This window comes from Microtus ochrogaster, chromosome 22 (assembly GCF_000317375.1).
Source record: "Microtus ochrogaster isolate Prairie Vole_2 chromosome 22, MicOch1.0, whole genome shotgun sequence".
In the NCBI taxonomy this organism is placed as follows: domain Eukaryota; kingdom Metazoa; phylum Chordata; class Mammalia; order Rodentia; family Cricetidae; genus Microtus; species Microtus ochrogaster.
Genome location: NC_022023.1, coordinates 32,401,579 through 32,425,306, shown reverse-complemented (window position 1 = coordinate 32,425,306; position 23,728 = coordinate 32,401,579). Strand labels below are relative to the sequence as shown.

Here is a 23,728-nt window from a genome sequence, read left to right as displayed (position 1 = left end):
GGCAGGTCTCTGTGAGTTCAAGAACAGCCTTGTCTACAGAGTGAGTTCCAGTATAAGATACACAGAAACCCTGTCTCAAAAAGCCAAAAATTAAAAATAAAAGAAATAGAGGTTAAAATAAAGCCATGCAAAGATGAAAAATACATAGAGAGTCTGGATACCATATGTTATTATGTTCTCTTTGAATTGTTTGAATGCTGAGGAAAGAACAACAGCTGCTAAAAGATATTTGGTTATAAATGCTACTATATTAATACAAGATAGATATTTTGAAAATACCTCGACTTCAAAATTGAAGTCAAAAGATATGTTACCTTGGAGAAGAGATTTTGCTTTTGTTTCCACAGGAAATGAGAGGCTGTGAATTCATTCTGAGTTAAGAAAAATCAAGTTTGATTAAGGAAGACCACCTGAGAAATCTCCGGTAGGAACAGATGGCCCTGATGTCTAAGTTCTACATCCAGAACAGATTCAAGACTGCCCCCTGAGATGATCAAGACTCACAGGATACTCCAGTCAGGACTTGGACATAATTCAGATTTTTCTTCAGGTCCCCATAAGATTATTAGCACCCCCAACCAGCAGGAAGTAGCCTGGAATACTATGCTCACATTCCCCCCCCCCAAAAAATGGACTATGGTTATTTTCCTTTGCTTAAAAAAAGAAGAGGGGAAAAGTAGTGTGGGACAATTCTGTATTCTGTCAATTATGTTTTAAATAAACACTGATTGGTCAGTAACCAGGCAGGAAGTATAGGCAGGACAACCAGACAGGAAGTAGAGGCAGGTCAATGAGAACAGGAGAATTCTGGGAAGGAGGAAGCCATTCCTCTCTAGTCTTGCCCAAACACTGAAGAAGGAAGATGTGACCTACCCCACCAAAAAAGGTACCAAGCCATGTGACTAACACAGATAATAATAACAATGGGCTAATAATGGGCAATATAAGTTATAAGAGCTAATAAGAAGCCTGAGCTAATGGGCCAATCCATTTATATCTAATGTAGACTCTCTGTGTAATTTTCTCACACAGAGAATGGCTGGGGAACGAGGCAGACACTGGCTGTGGGAACTGGGCAGGAAAGAAACCCCTACATGCAGGCCCTCATGTTACAACAATCCTCTAAGCTTTTCCTGTTAAACCCAAACAAAATTTTCCACCACCTTGAGAAGCAAGCATTAATCACATGAACCCATGAATAGGAGTGATCATCCATATCTAAATCATGGCATTATGTCTACAAGCCCCTAAAGATGATGTGCTTGTCCATTTCTAGTTGAAATAACATTCTAAAAAAACTCATGTCATATGAAATGACTATACCTTTAAGAACAAATGGAGAAATCATAGAAAATGAGAATAACTAAATGATATGAGAATTTAAAATGTAAGAACATACAGTGTAATAGCAGATTTCATGAAACAGAGTAAGGAACTACAATGTGTTCCATATGTGTAATTCTGCCTTTCCTAGGAAAGTCTTAAAGTTGAATTCATATGGACAACTTAACAAGAAAATAAGTATTCAGTGATATTAATGATAAAAAGTAATTAGATAGTGAAGTGAGTTAATGTGTGATGGTATCTGGATAATGTTATTCATAGAATCCATGTATTTTATTTTTATGTTTAAATAAAAAGTATGTCTTGCAGATATAATTTCACTCTTATCAGCTTAACAAAAATTAAATGGAAAATATTTATCAACACAGACATAAGAAAATAATGCAATCTCAAAATATATCGGTGGTACTATATGTAGGTACTATTATTGTCACAGCAGTAGTAATTACATTTCTAGCTATTCAGTTTGATAATATTTATGAGGGTTGAAAATATTCATATACAGCTTTGTAAACTATTATATATACTCAATCAAAACTGAGAATAGGAAGTTTTCATTAATGGGAAAGTTGTTACCTTCTTCTAGCATCAAATGGGTGATGCTGGTGCTGAGTATGTTGTAAAGTCTACTGGCATCTTTACCAGTAGGAAGGGCTAAAGCCCACTTGAAAGGTGGGGCCCAGAGAGTCATTGTCTCTGGCCTTTGTTGGCACTTCCATATCATGATGGGTGTGAACCATAAGAAGTATGACAATTCACCCAAGATTGTCAGCAATGCTTCCTCCACCACCAACTGCTTAGCCCCTCTGGCCAAGGTCATCCATGACAATTCTGGCATTATGGAAGAACTCATGATGACAGTCCATGCAATAACTGCCACCCAGAAAGCTGTGATGGACTCTCCTGGGAAGCTGTGGCATAATGGACCAGAACATTATCTCTGCTTCCTCTGGTGCTGCCAAGTTTGTAGGCAAGGTCATCCCAAAATGAACTAGAAGCTCACTGGCATGGCCTTCTGTGTTCCTATCCATAAAATGCTTGACATGGATCTGAAATGTCACCCGGAGACAGCTGCCAATATGATATAAGACATCAAGAGGATGGTGAAGTAAGTATCCAGGTGTCTACTAAAGGACATCCCAGGTCACACTGAGGACCAGGCTGTTTCCTGAAACTTTAACAGAGATACCTACTCTGCTATCTTTGATGTTGGGCTGGCAGCGTTCTTTATGCCAACTTTGTAAAGGTATTTATTGGTATGACAATTAATATGGCTACAGCGAGAGGGTGGTGGACTTCATCTCCTAACTGGCCTCCAAGGGGATAAAACCCTGGATCACACACCACAGAAACAACATGAGAGCAAGAACGATTCTGGGCTGCTAAGGAGTCCTTGTCCTAACTTATACCCAACACTGAGCATCTCCCTCACAGTTTCCATCCCAGAACCCCCAAAGAAGAAGAGGTTTAGGGAGGCCTACTTTTTTGAATATCATCAATAAAATCCACTACACCCACAAAAAAATTCATGCTTGTTACTATATTATAAATAATTATGGAAAATTTAATAAACCTTATTGTCCATGGGTAAAAAAAATGGATGCATAAATTTGAGAATATTCATTCAATTCAAAAACAAATAGAGCGGGGGCTGGAGAGATGGCTCAGTGGTTAAGAGCACTGACTGCTCTTCCAGAGGTCCTGAGTTCAATTCCCAGCAACCACATGGTGGCTCACAGCCATCTATGAGATCTGGTACCCTCTTCTGGCCTGCAGGCATACATGGAAGGAATACTGTATACATAATAAGTAAATAAATCCTTTAAAAAAACAAATAGAGCAATTAGAATAATGAACTATATATATTGTTAGGAAAAAATATGCTGTTGAGCATGAAAAATTATTATAGAACATCACAGATACTATTAAAATTTGTCACTTCCTTTTTAATATTTTTTACTTAAAACAATTTTTAAATTTAAATATATTTAATCACATTCTTCTCCTCCCCAAGTAATTCGAGAGCCTCTTCTGCTTCCTATCCTCCCAAGTTAAGTTCTTTCTGGAAAAACAAATGAAAACACAAAGCAATAACAAAACCCTCTGAAAGAAAGAAAGCACAAGCTTAACTTCAGGGTGGCCGTGAAAGGTGTTGAGTAGACCAGTGAAATGTTTATTGTTTAGTCATAAAACCATAGAATGAATTCAGCTCATAATGCTTGATGATCCTCCTATGAATGGAGTACAGTCAGGCAATAGCAACTACTTAAAGGGATGATGACCAAAATCAAATCTTACTTAATAGAGGACACTGATGTGTGAATGGAACAGGGTTGATGCCAACAAATACCTTAATAAGGATCTGGATTCAAATCTATGATTTTCTCCTACACATACATGTACAGGAAGTATAATGTCAGGTCAGAACTCATACAAACTTCACATGGTCACAAAGTCTTATGTCCTAGAAGCAGCTGCTGAAAGAAAGAACAAAGTCAAGAATGTCTAAGAAAAGCTTCCTCTCCTTCAGCACTGGTCAGCTTCCCATCTCTGAACTGGAAAATGGAAGAAAGATAAGTAAAGATAGAGAGTTCTTGATATGCTGTCCTCTCTGGGCTCACATCCTCCTGATTCTACCACAGAGTACTATATGCAGGGATCTGGGTGTTTCCTGCAGAGAGAGGCAGGAGATTGAAGTTTCTTTCCAGGACTTTCTGACTTCTAACACAGTCACCATTTCCCTAAAACATTCAGATATGATGCCATGGAGAAAAGACATCCTCTTATGTATCTGTATTGCTTCTCAGAGCTGTGTCTGTGTCAAACAGACTTGTTTCCTTATTTTGCTTTGATTTTCTATGTTTAAATCCACACTATAAGAGCCAGGTGTGCTCTGATAAAATCATCAGAAAATGATGATTTCCTGTTCATCACATCATATGGCATACACACACACAAACACATTGTAGTCATTCTTACCTAACAGGTTCTTGAGATGTTTAAAAAGAAACAGTGTAGTAGGTAAGACAGTGTAGTTTTTAAGTGATGTATTTAATTCATTGAACACAGAGTTGTCAAGATGGTGCCTACCTAGAACCTTCATCTCTACTGACTAGTGTTTGGTCCCAGGAGGTATTCTCTGTACTACCAGAAGAGAAACGTAAACACCAACTCAACTAAAGCACTATTGATCTACACTGGTGATCTGTCTCTAAGATATGCTGATGTAGTAGTGGCACAAAAGTTGTAAAAGTAACCAACCATTACATCTTTGGATGCAAAACCCACTCCATGAAAGAGAACCCAGGCCCGACACTTCTTATGTATCTAAGGCTTTGAGACTAGATAGGCCCTGAACCTAGGGAGAAACAAAATACTACTCTTCTGCTAAAGGAATATAACAGTAAAGTGACTCCTAATGACATTGCAATGTATTCGTAGGTCAGTGTCCTTCTCAGGGATCATCAGTCATGCTTCCTCCCGCATCAGATGAGAAAAATATAGGGATATACAATGGGACAATGTGCAGAGGGTGAGAGAACTTGGAACAATCAGTCTTAAATAGGATGTCTCCATTAAACCCCTATCCTCGGGGAATCCTGTAGAAGAGGAGGCAGAAAAATTGTAAGAGCCAGTGGCAATGGAGGACAGTAATTTGGCCTTCTAGACATAACAGGATTGATGCACATATAAACTCACAAAGGATGTGGCAGCCTGAACAGGGTTGGCTGCACCAGATAGAGTCCTAGAGCTGACAAGAGAAGTAGCCCCAAACGTCCATCTTTAACCCAGAAGCTTTCTCCAACTGATAAACACCTGCAAATAAAAATTAATTTTCTCAAAAGCTGTGTCTGTCATATATAAATCACACTAAAGTGCAGGTCTCTTGCCCAGCAGTGGCTGGCCCATAAAAACAAAACTCAATGGTATTTGGAGGTTGTTTTGTCTCTTGATACCATATGCTGTTCTGGGATTCTTCTCTTCTTATTTTCCTTCTTCCTCTTTACCTTACAGTTCTATTTGCTTACATATTATTATGTCATGTTTCATGTTTAATGGTGGATCTGTGAGAAAGAATGTCTGTATCTCAGGGTCTAGTGTCTGTATTTCTTTCTTGTAGCCTTTCTTTGGTTCTACTTTTTCCTATTTGTTTGTTTTGCGCTGTTCTTGTTTGTTTTTATTTTCTTATCTTATGTTTTCTAGATGCCTGTTTGTTTGGGAGAAGAAAGAAAGGGCATGGATGTGAATTGGTGGGGAGGCAAGGAGTGAATAGTAGGAGTTGGCTAGGGGAAACCTAGTCAGAATAAATTGTATTGGAAAATGTATTTCAATTATAAAAGGTTGTATTATCATGGAAATGACATTGTCCCACTTCTCTAGTGGCAACTGCATGCCTATCACTATTCAAACTTCAAGTCTGCACTTTCTCAGCTTCTCTGCAGAGAGTCTGCACAGAAAGCTTTCATCATAGACAAAATTTCCCTGTGGAGAAGACTATGGAGAAGGCTATTTTATTAGATTTGTCTTTCTCATTTACTGCACTCACTTCGCAAGTCTCCATTATGAATGTCCGTGTTTCCGTTCCCTTTCTGCAGCAGCACTCAGAGCTCACCTTCACTTATTTCCTCCTTCCTCTGCTGAACAGTCTTCGAAGATGAACATCCCATTGTCATGCTCTGCACCTAAGTGCTTCCTGCTGCTCAACAAAGCTGTGTTTCATCTTGATTTCAATGTCCTATCAACAAACATCAGTTATTTGTGCATGCATGAATGATTCTGAATACAATGATTCTGAATCTCCTTGTCCACCAAGGAGATTTAGGAATACAGAGAATTTCTCCATCACTTGTCTGTGCCTGTTCTATTGTCTTCTGTTGCATTTGCATTTTTGTTTTCTACATTACCCGACACTATAAATCTGCATGAATACATTCATTCCTAAAAAAAGAGAAAACCAAAGCCTAACACAAACTAAATATGAAGCTATAAACTGTTTCCCATCTTTAATTTCCTGATACTCTGTGAGATGCTTCTATGCTTTTTTTTAAAGTACAAAGTTCTAAGTCAAGCTTAGACAGTGAAGGACAGAAAGCTGCCAAAGATGTAATTGAATGAGGAGGCCATGTTCCAACCCCAGCAAGCAGCAAAACTTGGCAGCTTCAGGCATGTGGCTCTGGCTTTAGAGTTAAGAATAGATGAAACAGGTTATAAAATTTGCCTCCATGCCTAAGGAGAGCCACTGAGGCTAGGCATGTGTGAGGAGTGTCCCTGAATAGAGGGGCCTAGAGAGACCACCTTGTGAAGCTATGAAGTTGAAGCCTAAATTTTCTTGGAGACCCCAAAATGGTGGAGATACCAAAGTTGTGGAATACCTGCCAAAGAGAGCTGCTAATAGGAGGTAGAACCAGACCAAGAGAAAGAAGTGTGTTTCAGCCAACAAAGCTGAATAAAACTGGAAATTTGAAGGGCATTTTGACATCAGACATGGAGATGCAAAGTTTGAAGTTTACCCAGCTGTTTTTCAGTCATGTTTTGGTCTAGTATTTCCTCACTATGCTCTCTTCCCTGCATTTTGAAATAGTGATATATCCTGTGCCATTATATGTTGGAATTATGTGACCTGCTTTTTAATTTTGATTTTTACAGGGGATTACAGTTAAGAGATTGCATGAACTTTAGAAGACACTGAACTTTGGACATTAAAACATTGTTGAGACTATACTAGACTATGGGGACTTTTGAATTTGGACACTATGATATTGTTACAACCATGTGGGAGCCAGGGAATGGAATATGGTAGTTTGAATTTTATTGGCCCCCATAATCTCATAGGGAATGGCACTATCAGAAGGTGTGACTTTGATGGCATGAGTATGGCCTTATTGAAGGAAGAGTATCACTGTGGGCATGCTTTGATGTTTCCTATGCTCAAGATACCATCTAGGTTCTCAGTCTACTTCCTGTTGCCTGCAAGATGTAGGACCCTCAGCTCCAGCACTGTGCCTGCCCAGACGCCACCATTCTCCCCTCCATGATGATAATGAATGAACCTCGGAAACTCTAAGATAGCCAACCCAATTAGAGGTTTTCTTAATAAGAGTTTCCATGGTCATGATGGCTTTTCACAGCCTAACCCTAACTAAGACACTGCCTTAGACCCCAAAGTGTCAGGCACATTTCATAATGAACAATCCATGCATCCCATTTTAGGAGTTCCCAAAGTATTAATGGTGCCAAAGTTGTTCAAAAGTCCAAATTCAAGGTCTTCTTTGAGATCAATGTCTGTGAACCTCCATGAACAATAATACAACAAAATTCCCTCTGATATACTGTGGTAGAGAAAGCACCACCACTCTTTAAGGGGAAAACAAGAAAATATCTGACTAAAGCAAAACTAAACCACAGAATAAAAACACTGAAATATGTAGACCTGTTTCTGGCACCCACGTCCCCTGCTATCATAACATTAGCTCCAATTAGCTCAGACATTACTGCCTCTAGGGCTTGGCTCTTGTAACCACATGGCTTCTCCCTGTGGCTGATTCCATTAATTCCCTACATCTTTTCTCTACAGACATTCCACATTCCTGTCCTCTTCAATATCCCTGGGTCTCCAATTTAGCTTAGAGTTCACCTCAAGGCTTTAAATATTACCTGTTGGAGGATTCTTGAATGAATCCAACCATACTCATCATAGCCAAGAATCCCTTTAAAAAAATCTATGAGCCAGGTCGCCTTTAAAATATCTATGACTGCACCTCTTGTCAATTTAAAATCCAAACAAATTTGTTCTAATGCAAACCCATGCACTTCTCAAATACACAGGCTCGTGATGATCTGAAAAGAAACATTCAGTGTTCCATTCTCAAACCAGGAATTAACAGGCATGACACAATTCACAGCCTAGCAGTTCCTAGTTATGAACTCCAGAACTGATAAGATCAAAGCACAACTACAATTTTGCAGTGTAAATACTGTGTCCCTCAGTTCCAAGTACAGCATCTGAAGTTTATAGTCACTTATGCCCCTCAAAAGCTTGGGGAGCCCCATTCTTCCAAACCTGCTGCTGGGAACACACATGGCTTCCTCAACCAGCTCTATTCTGTGCCTAAAGCCCTTCTTCATTGATATCCAATTGTCTTTGCAACTCTACTCTCCTTGAATTTCCATAGCAACTTAAACATCACCTTCACAACTCCACACAGTGGCCTTCCTGGAAATACTCTCAGGGTCCAACCCTACCACACAGTGCCTGATCTCAGCTGTCTTTAATGTCCTCTTATATGCTTTGTCTTTCATAACTTCAAAACAAGAACAGGGAAGTTCTGATGCCGGTTTGAGATGAAATCTCAACTCCTTGGCTCACAGTTGTTAACAGCATCTCTGTACAGATACCCAACACTTTCTTATTTTCCCAATGTTGAGCCCCAGGTTTCTGCTTAATGATCCTAATCTCTCTAATAGTTACCGCTTCTACGTTATCCACGTGATCCTTTCCAATAATTTAGGCTTGCTTAACACATTTTTTTCTTCATCAAACAAATTTGTTCATTGTCTTGCAATTCAGCCTCATTAAATCTCAAAGGGCAAGGAAAGAATGATGCCAGATTCTTAAAGAGAATACTGCAAGAATTGTCCCTAGCCCAGTTCCTGAAAGAGTCCTTGCTCCTCTCAGAAACCCTATAAGCTGGGCTCCACTGTTTGCACCTTCCTTAGACTTCTGTTCTTCCAAGGTGTTCAATATAATTTTCTGTTTCTGTAACAATACAGTCTGACCAAAGGTCACTTAGGGAAGGGAATTATTTATTTGGTTTTTCCTTCTAGGTAAGAGTCCATCTTCAAAAGAAGCCAGAACAAAAATTTAAGCAGGTACTAGAAGACAAATATCATGCTTTATGGCAACAAACAAAAGACAAGTGTGAGGTCTCTGGAAAAAAACTGAAAACTTGGCTTTGCAGACATCGCTGTCCCCTCTCACCGCTTGCTGCAGCCATGGTCAATCCCACCGTGTTCTTCCACTTCACGGCCGATGGCGAGCCCTTGGGCCGCGTCTCCTTCGAGCTGTTTGCAGACAAAGTTCCAAAGACAGCAGAAAACTTTCGTGCTCTGAGCACTGGAGAGAAAGGATTTGGATATAAGGGTTCTTCCTTTCACAGGATTATTCCAGGATTCATGTGCCAGGGTGGTGACTTCACACGCCATAATGGCACTGGCGGCAGATCCATCTACGGAGAAAAATTTGAGGATGAGAACTTCATCCTGAAGCATACAGGTCCTGGCATCTTGACCATGGCAAATGCTGGACCACACACAAATGGTTCCCAGTTTTTTATCTGCACCACCAAGACTGAGTGGCTGGATGGCAAACATGTGGTCTTTGGGAAGGTGAAAGAAGGCATGAACACTGTGGAAGCCATGGAGCGTTTTGGGTCCAGGAATGGCAAGACCAGCAAGAAGATCACCATTTCCGACTGTGGACAACTCTAATTCTTTTGACTTGCGGGCTTCTTACCCACCAGACCATTCCTTCTGTAGCTCAGGAGAGCATCCCAGCCCCATTTGCTCTCAGTATCCTGTAATCTCTGCTCTCACTGAAGTTCTTTGGGTTCCATATTTTCCTCATTCCCCTTCAAGTCTAGCTGGATTGCAGAGTTAAGTTTATGATTATGAATAAAAACTAAGTAAGAAAAAAAACTGAAAACTTAAAATTCTGTCATATAATTTCCTGGAACCTGAGGAACCAAAGCTTGGAAAAGGACTGATGTCAACTCCACCTCCATACTCCAAGTGAGAAGGGATACTTTTCTGAGAGATGTTCATCCATCAAACTGTTCTGATGGGATGCGGCAGTTTCTTCTTTTTGCATGTTTAGAAATTTTTATTATGGTTATAATAAAGAAATGTAAGCATAATGAAAATACAAAATAATATTTTGCAATTATAAGTACAGTTCCCAAAATACCATTTAATGAAAGTGGTTTTAAATTTTTTTAAATGACTTTACATACATTTCTGCATTAACGCGGTAAATAATGAGATGCAGATGTCAGGCTCAAAACTGATTTTAAGGTAGAAATGAGGGTAGAGGACATGTAGCATCCGTATGAGAACTCTAGATGTCTGCATTTTCTCGGTGAGTAATGACTTGCTTTCTGCCTTTGTCTACTATAAAAAGGTTAACTTGATTTCAAATGGAGGCGTGGCAATCTGATCAAGGGGAGCTTCTCTACATCTAGGTTCACTGATGCTGGCCCAGACTGAGATCCACTAGGGTCTGTGCAATGGAGCTGGCTGAGAGCAGCAGGCAGGGCTGATGGGTCCCTCTTATGCGTGTCAACGTTCTCTTGCCCATCTGTGTGGAACAATTATGGGTGCCGGAGCAAGAGCAGACAATGCAGTGACTCTAGTCCTTCATTACATTGTATTCTCTTTGCTCCAGAACTGGAGGAGGAACTTGAGCCACAGCCAAGACAAGCTGGGAAGTCTGTTGATGAGAATTTACATTCCTGACTCAAATGTGAAGTCTCCCGCAGGCTCTCCATTAGAACACTTGGTCCCATTTGGAGTGGCAGATGGGAAGGTTGTAGCACTTACAGCTGGTGGAGCCTTGCTGGCAGCCGTGAGTCACTTCTGGGGGTGTCTCTCTTCTTGTTCACTTTCTGCTTCCAAACTGCCAGTTCAATGTGACCAGCCAGCTTCAAACTCCTGCTGCCATGTCTCCGCCACCATTGTGGGAGCCCTTCAAACTCTAAGCAAGAATAAACCAGCCTGAGTTCTCCATGCTCTGTGACTCAAGTATGTGGGGTCTTCATCAATAGGGTCTTAGGATCTTAGCATCAAGTTCTAGAGAGCAATCAAGAGAAATCAAGGTTTGGGGATGGGGAGCCTATAGATTCCCACTGACCAACAACTTAAAAAGGGGTAATCTATAACTAGCACTGGGCAGTGTATTTGACAGCCTTAACCTATATTGTCTGGGGAGACATTGTCTCCTCCATTGTAGAGAGAGTAACTCCACTTACAAATGTATGTATATATATATGGATATGATTACCGTAGTGGGTTTCCATACGCTGTTTTCAAAAGTGTTTGGTATTAGGTACCCTTTCCAGTTCCCCATCTCTATCCTGACCTCCCATTCTTTATCTCTTTTAAACTTTCTGCCCCATTCATAATACCTGCTCTTGAATTTTCCTGCCTCATTCCCTGCACAGCCCCTTACCTGATTCCTGACTTATGTGGATACTCTGATTTAAATACACATATCAGAAGAATCGAATGTATTATCTATATGCAAAGAAACAGAAAATGTGACATTTGACAGTCTGTGTTGGGGTTATCTCCTTCAGAAGGATTATTTCCAATTCCATCCATTTACCTGATTTTTTTCATGTTTCATTATAGATGAATAATAGTCCATATGTAAATGAATATTTTCATCAATTATTCATCAATTGGCTGATATCTAGATTTTTTCTATTTCCTAGCTATTGTGAAGGGACCACCAGTAGACATCGATGAGCTACAATCTCTGAAGTAGGATACAGAGTCTCAGGGGAATCCTAACACTGGAATATCTTGATTTCTGTCTTTGTGTTTAAGTATACAGAAGAATTTAAACATGGATGAGCTTTCAACTTCACATAAGTTAAAAAAACTTATTCTTTAGATAAAAATTAACTAAAAAATGTTATACATGTGGGCTGAGAGATGGCTCAGTGGTTAAGAGCATTGCCTGCTCTTCCGGGGGTCCTGAGTTCAATTCCCAGCAACCACAGGGTAGCTCACGGCCATCTGTGGTGGGATCTGGTGCTCTCTTCTGGCCTGCAGGCATACAGACAGAACATTGTATACATAATAAATAAATAAATAAATAAATAAATAAATAAATAAATAAATAAATAAATAAGTTATACATGTGATGTAGAGAATGAACTAAGGTAACATGTTATGAGATATCTCAGATTTTAATTCTGTGTGTCATTTACACGTGGTTATCATTTATACATCATTGAACTAGTTTACGGTGCATATTTTTTCACATTCTAGCCAAGTTTCTCATCAGTAGAAGAAATCAGCTCTACACTATCTCAATATTCATAAGGAAATTTTCTTTTAGCATCCCGTTGCATGTGGAAGAGAATAATTCCTATCAAGTTTAGAAATTCTGGAGATGGCCATGGAAGAAGAAATGCAAGTGAGTGAAGATGGATGCTTAAAATAAATCCCACACTAGCTCAGAATTGATTACAATAGAATGTTATTTATTTAGGAATACACTCACAGATAACAATTCTCTGCTGGAACAGGGAGCAGCAACCAAATCCTGCAGCTGGAAAAGAGGCCGGATGCATGCTTTACGCTGGCATAAATACTATAAGAGACCACATCCAAGTGGGTGGGTAACTTAAAGGGTACTTGTGGTAGGAATTCCTATAGCAAGTGAGACACTATATCTGTTTCTAAATTTTATTTATCTTTTCCATAGGACTATTCGAAGTAAATATGACAAAATTTTAAATTTTGCTTAATTGTAGTGGGTGGAATGCTTATATTTTCTTTGTGGTATGGATCTAGTAAGCCACCTCCTCTACCACTCAAATAACTTTATTCATAGTGATGGTGACATACATGTAGGTATTCAGTCACACACACTGACTTTTCAGTTGTTCTGTAACATTTTAATCTAAATTACGCATAGAGTAAAACAAAGTTGAAAAAGCAATAGAGAATGTATTGGTACAGCCTCTACCTGCGCTGTAGTAATATGAACCCCCATGTTGATGTAATAGATTAACAGAAATGGTATTTGATGTTAGTGAAACAAAATTACCTATACTGTAGACCCCACCGAGACTGCATCATTTTGAACATCTCTTGTGTTGCAGGGTTCTGGACAGGGCCAAGGCTGGATGTTGGAGCATGTGCAGAGGAAAGATCCTGTCTCCAGACAGGAAGCAATGAGACCCAGGTAAGGCCAGCTATAACAACTCTCGAAGACCACTAGGGGTCACAGGTGAACCCAGGACCAAGTTCCCAAAGGGCCAGCCTTTAGTATTCACCCCTGGAAGACCCCACAAGTCCTCTCAAAGCCATAGTCCTGGCTGAACAAGTGTCCACTACTTGGTAGATGCAGTTAAGGCACATCCAAAGCACAGCATTTTTCCTTGGCCTCCAAGGTTCTCATCCCTCTTGTCTTCCAAATGAAATCATATTTTTAAAACACTGGAAAGGAACCCAAGGTGCCTGTGATTTGAAGACTGTCAAGATCAATCATAGAAGAAACAACTTGAAAATCATATGTTTTAGGCCCTAAGCACATAAAGATTAACAAATTTTAAGAAGCAGGTTATACGAACTGTTACACATTCTGAAATATGCATTTCATGAGGCGAGTAGACCAACACACTTTTTTACACTGATGAAATAAAAACTACATTTCTGTCCAGAGGTGCTAGTGTTAATCCCAAAGATTGGAGGAGAAAAACTACTGATCTAAATCATCATGGCCTGCTGCCCCCTATGATGGTGTTTGAGAATTCAGCATTGGATGTCAGGAGGACAAGGATTTTACAGAGCTTAGGTATATGGAATTTCCAAATAGGGGGAACAGGCAGTGTTACAGGATCAGAACATAACATGTGATTGAATCAAGGTAATCATAACAAGTAGTCATAACAAGGTAATCGCAGGTGTTCATGTGACATTTTGAAACAGAGGTAGTGTTGCAAGATAGCTATAAACAACTTTATTTAATTTTTTTATTAAAAATTTTCTCCTCCTCCCTGACTCCCTTTCCCCTCTCCCTCCCCCCACTCCCCACACCCAACTCCCCTCCCACTCCCTCTCCAGTCCGAAGAGCAGTCAGGGTCCTCCCCCCTCCATCCAGGTCTAGGAAGGTGAGCATCCAAACAGGCTAGGCCCCCACAAACTAGAACATTAAGTAGGATCAAAACCCAGTGCCATTGTCCTTGGCTTCTCAGCAGCCCTCATTGTCCGCCATATTCAGAGAGTATGGTTTTATCTTATGTTTTTTCAGTCACAGTCCAGCTGGCCTTGGTGAGCTCCCAATAGATCAGCCCCACCATTTCAGTGGGTGGGTGCACCCCTCGCGGTCTTGGCTTCCATGCTCATGTTCTCTCTCCTTTTGTTTCTCATTTGGACCTTGGGAGCTCAGTCCATTGCTCCAATGTAAACAACTTTTTGAAACAAAGACATTACCATTCCTGGAACAGTCAGTACAGAAACATTTGTACTTATTACAGGTGAGATATAACCCAATCCTTGAGAAGCAGATGGTTAATCATAAACAGGGTGGAACCTAGTTTGTCTTTACTATATACGTTGACCTTGAAGATTAAGACAGAGGCAGCTGGTTCTTCACTAGTAATAAAATTGTGAAGATGTGTAAAGGTGGAACTTAGGACAGCTGCAGAAAACTCAGGACTGTCAGCTTGAATACCATTAGAATGAAAATCACCCTGCGTGTAGCACTGCCGTAGAAGAAGGACCAACAGTGACACATCATCACTGTGAGAGCCCTACAAGGCTACATGGTCTGCTCAAGCTTCAGTTATACAGTCACAAACCCCAAGCTGACATGCTTTGATGTTGCTAGCTGTGTGGGGATTGGCTCTTAATGGAGAGAACAGTTATTCCAAGTAGGTTGACCATTTAGGATGGGATGGTAGAGGCTGATATGTAAGACATGATATGATGATGATTCAGTTATGCACTCACACAACCCAAGCTGATACTACTTGATGTTGCAACCTGTGATGGGAGTTGGTCCATAAATGAGGGAAGAGTAATTATTTGGACACAGGTAGACCTAAAAGGATGGGATGGGAGAGGCTGATATGAGAGTGGAAATGGGGCAGATGCCAAGAAACATCTTAGTGAGCATCTCTACTCAAAGGTTTCTAGTGTGTGACTTGTTCCCAGTAGACATACTGCAAATCACAAGATCTTCTCAACACTTTAAAAAGCCTCACCTGGGTCAGAAACGTTTATTCAGCTCTTTACGGGAAATCCCAATTCCAGAAGAAGGAAGCAGAGTCTAGAACCAATCCAGGAAGGGGTCTTCTTCAGCCTTGCTCAGCTCTCCACCTCTAGCCCTGAAAATGGGAGAAAGGTAAGAATATATCCCAAGAATGTTCAGAGAATTACTGTCTTGGAGTTTTCTCTGTATCCATATGCCTATGTTGATACCACAAAATGCAACATTGTAGGGTTCAGGGATTCCTCCTAGGAAGGTTTGAGATAGAAGCTTCATTTTAAAGCAGAGAGATGACCTGGCTTAAACAGACTTTCCTTATTTTGCCCCAAATCATTCATCTCCACGTCTGTTATTTCTTTGAGGAGAAATATTATGTGCACATTTTCTTTCCCAGGAGAGAGGGGATGAGAGAGGGGGAAAGAGAGGTCATAGTTATAAGTCAGCAGAAAGAAGGGATAACTAATGCCTGGAGAAGCATAGATATTGTCAGCACACAGTAGACCAGGAGTAGGGTAGAAAATGCAATTCTCAAACATCTTGTCTTTTGCTCTCTTGTGTCCTTGAAATGTCACCAATGGCCTCAAATACAAAAAAAAAAAAAAAAAAAAAAAAAACAACTTAGAGAAAAGGACTGCTCTTAGGGGTCAGATAAGGCACTTCTGTGAGATGTCAGGGAGCAAAGACAAAGATGGAAGGAAAATATTCTTCACTTGAAAGTCTTCATCCACTGTGAGGTTTCTAGATTTAACTGTCATCAGGTCATTTCTCCCCTCTTCTCCACCAGAGTGAAGTTTCTCTTGTGTGTATTTCATTCTTCTAGTACTGCTTTTGAGGGAGGACTCACCCATTTTGATCAAAAATAAGATTTGACTGAAATTTATGCAGGGAAATACGTTTTGTATCTGCTGTAGCAATAGAGTGACTTCTCAAATACAGAACTGTAGAAGAATGTCTTACCAAGAAAGTTGCTACCGGTGGCTTGGCAGCTGCACCTCGTCACACACACACACACACACACACACACACACACACACACACACACACAGCATTAGAATTCTACAGCCCTAAAGGGGCAGCAGCAGGCTGTGATCATAGACTCTTGGCAACATCAACGTGTCAGATCAGGGAAGACTCACAGAGGAGCTAGGGGTTGTTCCTTTAAAATCCTTACACATCCTTGGTGTATTTCTCTCCTCATCTCTGAATCTCCAGTTTTGGTTAATGCTTTGCCATCTGATCCAGACAGAATGCAAACTGGGATCCCTTTTAATTAAAAACTCATATAATTCATTAATAGAGACGTTAATGGACTTGGTCTCTCTGGCAGTCTATAAAGGTCTTGAAAGTCTCTCAAGCGTGGAATCATAGGGAGATTTTTTTGGCATCTTCTCAAAAGTAGGGGAAAGTGAAGCAGAGAACAGAGAGAAATAATATCAGAAGAGATGCCGAGAGAAAAACTCAAGGATATGATAGCAATGTGATATCGGGAACTGCTTTTGGTACATTTAACCCTGCTTTTCTTCAAGGGACATCACAACAAATGGTGTTCAAGGAAAGCATGCCAACCACCACCACCTCCACTCTCAGCCCCATTTGAATTCTCTCTTGCTGTTTCACAAGTTTTCTAGCTAGGGCTTTTATCAACCACACTTGTGACTGCTATGTTGTTTATGGTGTGGGCAAGTCTCCTGTGTTTTTCCATTATTCACTTCTATAAACACAGAGTGTTGTGGTGGATACATGTTTGTCAAGGAGGTAATCCTTTCCTAGTAGATGGACTAGTTTATACAGCAACTGTGGTACAATATGAGACCCTGAATTCTAGCCTCCAGAATAATCCAGACCTGGCAAGTCATGCCCATCATTCCAGTACTAGGGATGTAGAAACCAGACGATCCCTGGAGTTTATTGGTCTGCTGTTGAGTCTTTGATCTCCATGTTTATTCAGAAACCCTGTCTCAAAAAGTAAGTTAGTGATGTATTGAAGAAAGCCTTGACATCTGCCTGAAGCATCTACAAATGCATGTACACACACATGTGCATGCACACACACGCACACACACAGAGTTGGGGGGGTATCTATTACTGATGCAGTTTTTCTGGATTGGGATTCACACTGTGAGAGAAAGGCATAATCTTTTATCCTTTTATGCTACAATTTAATCCTCCAAAAACTGGGAAAAAAAACCATCCATTCTTGCATCACATACTGTAGGGGGATTCAACATGACAGTATAGTTAAATTTATAAAGAATGAATTCATTCAGTCCACATATGAGCTTGTCCTATCCTACTAAATAGAGTCTAGCTCCAACTGCCTATCCATCCCTATTTGTATTTCAATTGCTGTACCTTCCCAGCTGCTCTTCAGTCTGCACAGACACCTCTTGTCATCAGAGGAAGCTCTCCATCTTCTACCATCTTCTAGAAGAGACTATGGAGATGGCTCATGTTATATTAGGTTTCTTTCTCATCTCTGCACTCCACTTAGCAGTCCTGTATTAGACATATCCATTTTCCGTTCCCATTCTGCAACAGTACTTAGACTTGACCTTCCCTTCCTTCTGGCTCCTTCCCCTGCGTAGCAATCATCTCAGAACCACATTCATCTCTAGGCTGTGCACCTAAGTGTGTCCCGCTACTTAACTAAGCTGAGTAGGGTCTTTACAACAATGTCCTGCCCATGAGCAACATCAATGATTTGTCCACGCATGAGTCATTAAAAATAATTAGTCAACTCAGGGCTGTTGACAAAAAAGTTAGGATTATTGAGAATTTCTTTATCACTTTGCAGTGCTGGTCAATAACTTTTGTTACAATTCCCCTTTTAATTTACATGTGATTCATCATTCCATGCTGTAAAGATTTGCATGTGTGCACTCATTCATGATTAAACAATGTCAAGGTCACACACACTCTGAGGATGAGGATATAAATACATTCCATCATCACCATCTGATGCACTGAGACATTTCTAGGCTATATGGTTTTTAAATAAAAGATATAAAGTGAATTTTTACCCTTTAAAATTTAAATTTGGATGTTTTTCTTTCTCTTTTTTATTAAGAATTTTTTAGTATAATCTTTTCTCTTTTTACATAGCTATCCTCATTCCCACTCCCCTCCTCCCGCTCCACCCTTCCCTCCGCCCCACCCCTATCCACTCCTCAGAAAGAATAAAGACTTCCTATGGGGAGTCAACAAAGTTGACTGCAACAGGTCCTAGGTGGGGCAGATATAGGGTAGGACAATCCCAGGTCCAGCTGTGGGCCTGGGTGGTAGTTCAGCTGGTCAGCCCAGGTCATCAGGCCACCCCCCTCAGGCAAGGGGTGGAGCCAGCTCCCCTACACTCATGCATGAAGGGTCAGTTTTCATTTATGTGTGGGGAGGGATGGGTCCCCACTCCACCTACCATTCACTCCCCAAGAGAGGGTAAAGCCTCCCTTGGGGAGTCAACAAAGTCTGTCACATCACACCGAGGCAGGGCTATGACCCTCACCCCTGTATCTAGACTGAGTAAGGTATCCCTCCATAAGGAATGGGCTCAAAAAAGTCAGTTTATGCATTGGGAATAAATTCTGATCCCACTATCATTGGCCCCACAAACTGCCCTAGCCATACAACTGTCACCCACATTCAGAGGGCCTAGTTTGGTCCTAGTCAGGATCCCCAGCTGTCAGTCCAGAGTCAGTGAGCTCTCACTAGCTTTAATCAGTTGTTTCCATGGGTTTCCCCATCATGGTCTTGACCCTTTGCTCATATTTTCACTCCTCCCTCTCTTCAGCTGGACTCTGGGAGCTTGGCCCAGAGCTTAGCTGTGGATCTCTAAATCTGCTTCCATAAGTTATTGATGAAGGTTCTATGATGACAATTAAGGTAGTCATCAATTTGATTACAGAAGAAGGCCGGTTCAGGCATCCTCTCCACTATTGCTTAGAGTCTTAGCTGCTGTCATATTTATGGATTCCTTGTGAAAGAAATTGAGGAAGATATCAGAAAATGGAAAGATCTCCCATGCTCTTGGATAAGAGGGATTAACATAGCAAAAATGGCAATCTTACTAAAAGCAATCTAGAGATTCAATGCAATCACCATCAAAGTCCCAACACAATTCTTCACAGACCTTGAAAGAACAATACCCAAGTTCATATGGGGAAAAAAACTAGTGTATCAAAAACAATCCTGTACAATAAGGGAACTTCCAGAGGCATCAAGCCCTACACTAGATTGATAGTAATAAAAAGAGTTTTATATTGGCATAAAAACTGGCACATAGATCAATGGAATCAGATTGAAGACACCGATAACAATCCACACACCTATAAACACCTGATTTTTTACAAAGATTCTAAAATTATGTAATGTAAAAAAGAAAAAATCTTCAACAAATTATCTTTATCATAATGCAAAGTGCATTTAGCACAACTTCAGAAGTCCCCATAGCCTATAACAGTCTCAAACTTGTTCTAAAGTGCAAAGTCTCTTCTAAGATTCATAAAAATCTTTTAACTAAAACTCCTGTAAAATCAAAATGAAAGTGGAGATTTCATACTTCCAACATAAAACGGTACATGATAGGCATTACCATTCCAAAACGGAAGAAAAGGAGCATAGTGAGGAAAAACTGGGCCAAATCAAGGTGGAAAACAAGCTGGGAAAACTCTAAAAGTTTCATCTCCATGTTCAATGTCAAAACACTCTTCAGGTCTCCAGTTCTGTTCAGCTTTGTGGACTACAACATGCTTCTTTTTCTTGGGCTAATTCAACTCCCCATTAGCAGATTTCTTGGTGGGTTTCTTACAACTCTGGCATCTCCAATATCTTGGGGTCTCCAAAGCAATCCAGGCTTCACATTAACAACTTCACACAATGGTCTCTCTTGGCCTCCATTCAGCAACATCCATGACCCACGCCTGGACTCAGATACTTTCTGATTCTGCAAAGGGAGATTCTATAACCTTTCTTCTATCGTTGACGCTAAAGCTGGAACCACAAGGCCAGAGCTGCCAAGTTCTACTGCTTGCTAGGCTATAACATGACCCCCTCATTCAATTATAACTTCACTAGTTTTCTGACTTTTATAGTTTTTTTCACTGTCTAATCTTGGCTATCTATAATCTCAATCTGTAGACCAAGCTGAACTTGAAGTACCTACCTCTGTCTCTCGAATGCAGAGATGAAGGGAACATACCACCATGTTTGGATCTAAGTGGTTCTTTAATTCCTTTTTACAAGTTGGAAACTTAGCTGAGGTTAGCACTCCCGTTATTTTTTTTATTATCAGTCTTTAATTTGTTTGCATTCTTGAACACAGGACTTAGCTCCATTCCACTTCCTGGTGCCCTTTTCTCCTCAAATTATACATTTTGTGGGTTTTCTTACTCAGCTTGCTTCTTTTCATTCTAGCTCTTCATAAGACTGAATTCTAATAACCACAGGACAGAGTTGATACAAGGCTGTTTTGAAAGTTCCTCTGTCAATGCAATTAATCAAAAACTCTTCAATTTAGACTCAGGCACATTTTTAGACAAGGGCATAAATTAGCCATATTCTTTGCCAAAATACACCAAGAATAATTTCTAGGACACATATTAACATTCTTCTCCTCTGAAACCTCCTGAGCCAGGCCCCCACAGTTCATGTCTCCCTCAGAATCATTGTCTTCCATTGACTAGAAAAACACTGGCTAGCAAAACCAGTCACAATGAGAGCTGAAGCTGAAATGATCCCTTTTTGCTTCCTGGTTCCATTTCATGAAGCCGAAATGCCTATTGGTGAGCAATTGCACCCACTACTGCCATGCTACTATCATCAGCGAACTCGATTTAGGGGGGCTGGCTGCTTACCTAGTGCCAGTCTGCCTATTTTAAGCTGTTGATTGTAGGAGGAGAGAGCCACTTGTTGATCCCTGACCACTTAGCTCTGAAATAATCACACAGAAACTGTATTAATTAAATCAGTGCTTGACCCACTAGCTCTAGCTTCTTATTGGCTAACTTTTACATCTTAATTTAACCCATTTCTCTTAATCTGTGTATCACCACAAGGTCGTGGCCTTCCTGCCCAGCTATGTTGCTCTCTTTTCCAGAGCATTTGTGTGCATGTATAGACCTCAAAGCTCTTCTCAGGGGTTGGGACACTATTCCCAAGTGGAGGTGCTCTCTATTTTTTCTGCAGCACAGTCCACACTTTTCATGGCAGAGACCTTTGCATGAAATACAAGTAACGACCAGAACATTTACTACAAATTATCAACAACCCTTGAAACCGTGGTTCATTTGCTCATTTGTCATAGTTCTTAACTTTCCACTGTAACCCTATAGATAACAGGATAATGGTGACATAATTACAAACAGAAGAGTGCCTCATGTCCTTCAAGGCTTCTCTGTCTTCTAGTTTTCATATTATAAAATAAAGGCTTAGCCCTTCTAGTATAAGAAGTGTGACTGCTCACACACAGATCTTCATATTTCATTATTCCATTTTTCTCATTTAATAAACCCCTTACAGAGACTGGGTGCAGCTATGGCTTGTGCCAGGATCTTCCATATTCCTACACCTGAGAAGGAACCTCAGCCTGGGAACAGAAAGAAAGTTAGTTTTGAAATCCTGTCTCTTCCTAACACAGCATAAGATGCTTAGCAACTATACTGGTACCATCAACTACCCCAATATCACTAGAGGCATTGGTCTCCAGATAGACTGAATAGTACAAACTGGGTTTAAAAGAAGTTTCTAGAATTTGGGAGTTTTGATAAATTGCTTTATCTCTGCAAGCCTGTTTCCCCTTCCTTATGAACCTGTGCCAGAAACTCCCCCATAGGTAGGTGGTCTTGACAGAAAGTATCATGTGTTCATATCTCAGTTTACTTTGCAGGAACACTACTGGAAAATTCCCAAGCATGGATCCAACCACCCCAGCCTGGAGCACGGACAACACAACAATGAATGAAACTTACTTACCCTGTACTGCCTCCATGCCCATTATCCTGCATAGTCTTAAAGCTGGCATTGCCATGGTTGGGCTGGCAGGAAATGCCATAGTGCTGTGGCTTCTGAGCTTCCACATACAAAGGAATGCCTTCTCTGTCTATGTCCTCAACCTGGCTGGGACTGACTTCCTCTTCCTCAGCTTTCAGACTGTGTATTCTCTGGAACGTATCCTTCTTCATTTCTATGCCATCTTCTTCGATATTCCCATCTATCTCATAAATGTATTCATCTTTGCTTACCTTGCAGGTATGTGTATTATTGCAGCCATCAGTGCTGAGCGCTCTCTGTCTGTTTTGTGGCCCATCTGGTATCACTGCCAACGACCAAGACACTTATCAACTGTTGTGTGTGCCCTGCTCTGGGCCTTCTCTCTACTGTTGAGTCTCCTGTTAGGGCATGATTGTGGCTTGCTAGTTATTGGCTATTATAACCATTCTTTGTGTAGGAGTTATAATTTTATCACTACTGCATTTGTGATAGTATTATCTGTGGTTCTTTGTGGATCCAGCTTGGCCCTGTTGTTCAGGATCTTCTGTGGCTCACGAAGAATTCCTGTGACCAGGTTGTGTGTGACCATTACCCTCACGGTGCTGGTCTTCTTATTCTTTGGTTTGCCCTTTGGTATCTATTGGTTCCTCTTAGATTGGATTGAGGAGTTGCACAAAGTTTTCCCTTGCCATATTAAAGAAATGACAACTTTTCTATCCTGCATTAACAGCTGTGCCAACCCCATCATTTACTTCCTTGTTGGCTCCGTTAGGCACCGCAGGTTCCAGAGGCAGACTCTGAAGGTACTACTGCAGAGAGCCATGCAGGACACTCCTGAGGAAGAAGGTGAAGAAACGGGTTCTTCAAGAAATCCTGGAGAACAGGAAACAGTCTGGTGTAGTAGTTGAGTGAGTCCTTGATCACACACTGTTGTTTTGAGAATCAATATGGCCTCTACTTAAAGGGGCCATTTTCACAACCTTTTTCAATTGGTTGAGAAAACAGCCATTTTGTAGAAATAGGGTGAAATGGGGCTTGTTAAACAGAAACTGACTACAGCATCCTAAAACTGCCTTATGTGGGCTCACTGCACCTGCTTGTGATGTAATCTTTGTAACCAAATCTCTTGAGGCCAGGACAACTCCCACTGTAAACAAAGCCTTCCCTCTAAAGAAGACCCAAAGCAATGCAGGGAAGGTCGGGATTTCTTTGGTCATTGAACTTGATAAATATTAAATGAATATTATATTCTATAGAAATGTCCCTATTTTCCGCGAGTTGTTTTCTAAATGTTAAGAGAAATTAATTGAAATTCCCACAATCCCAGTTTCTTTCATGAATATTGAAGCTTGGTATGACTTAATTGTTTCCTTCCCTTGGCAATTTGTATAGTATTTTCTGGAA

General features: G+C 40.6%; 2 protein-coding genes and 1 pseudogene across 2 annotated transcripts; all 3 read left to right on the top strand.

Annotated features, from left to right (window-relative positions):
- The window catches only part of LOC101995168, a 68,677-nt pseudogene extending 65,947 nt beyond the window's left edge, over positions 1–2,730 (top strand).
- Positions 2,731–9,336: 6,606 nt separating this feature from the next.
- LOC101983351 (peptidyl-prolyl cis-trans isomerase A-like) lies at positions 9,337–9,831 on the top strand. The gene has a single exon (XM_005357847.2). The coding sequence runs from the start codon at positions 9,337–9,339 to the stop codon at positions 9,829–9,831; it is 495 nt and encodes a 164-aa protein (XP_005357904.1).
- A 2,686-nt stretch (positions 9,832–12,517) lies between these two features.
- Positions 12,518–23,232, top strand: LOC101994878 (mas-related G-protein coupled receptor member B4-like). The gene is given in 4 exon segments (XM_026784282.1): positions 12,518–12,541; positions 13,233–13,315; positions 22,121–22,211; positions 22,213–23,232. Coding segments are annotated over 4 exon segments (1,218 nt in total).
- Positions 23,233–23,728: the final 496 nt, after the last annotated feature.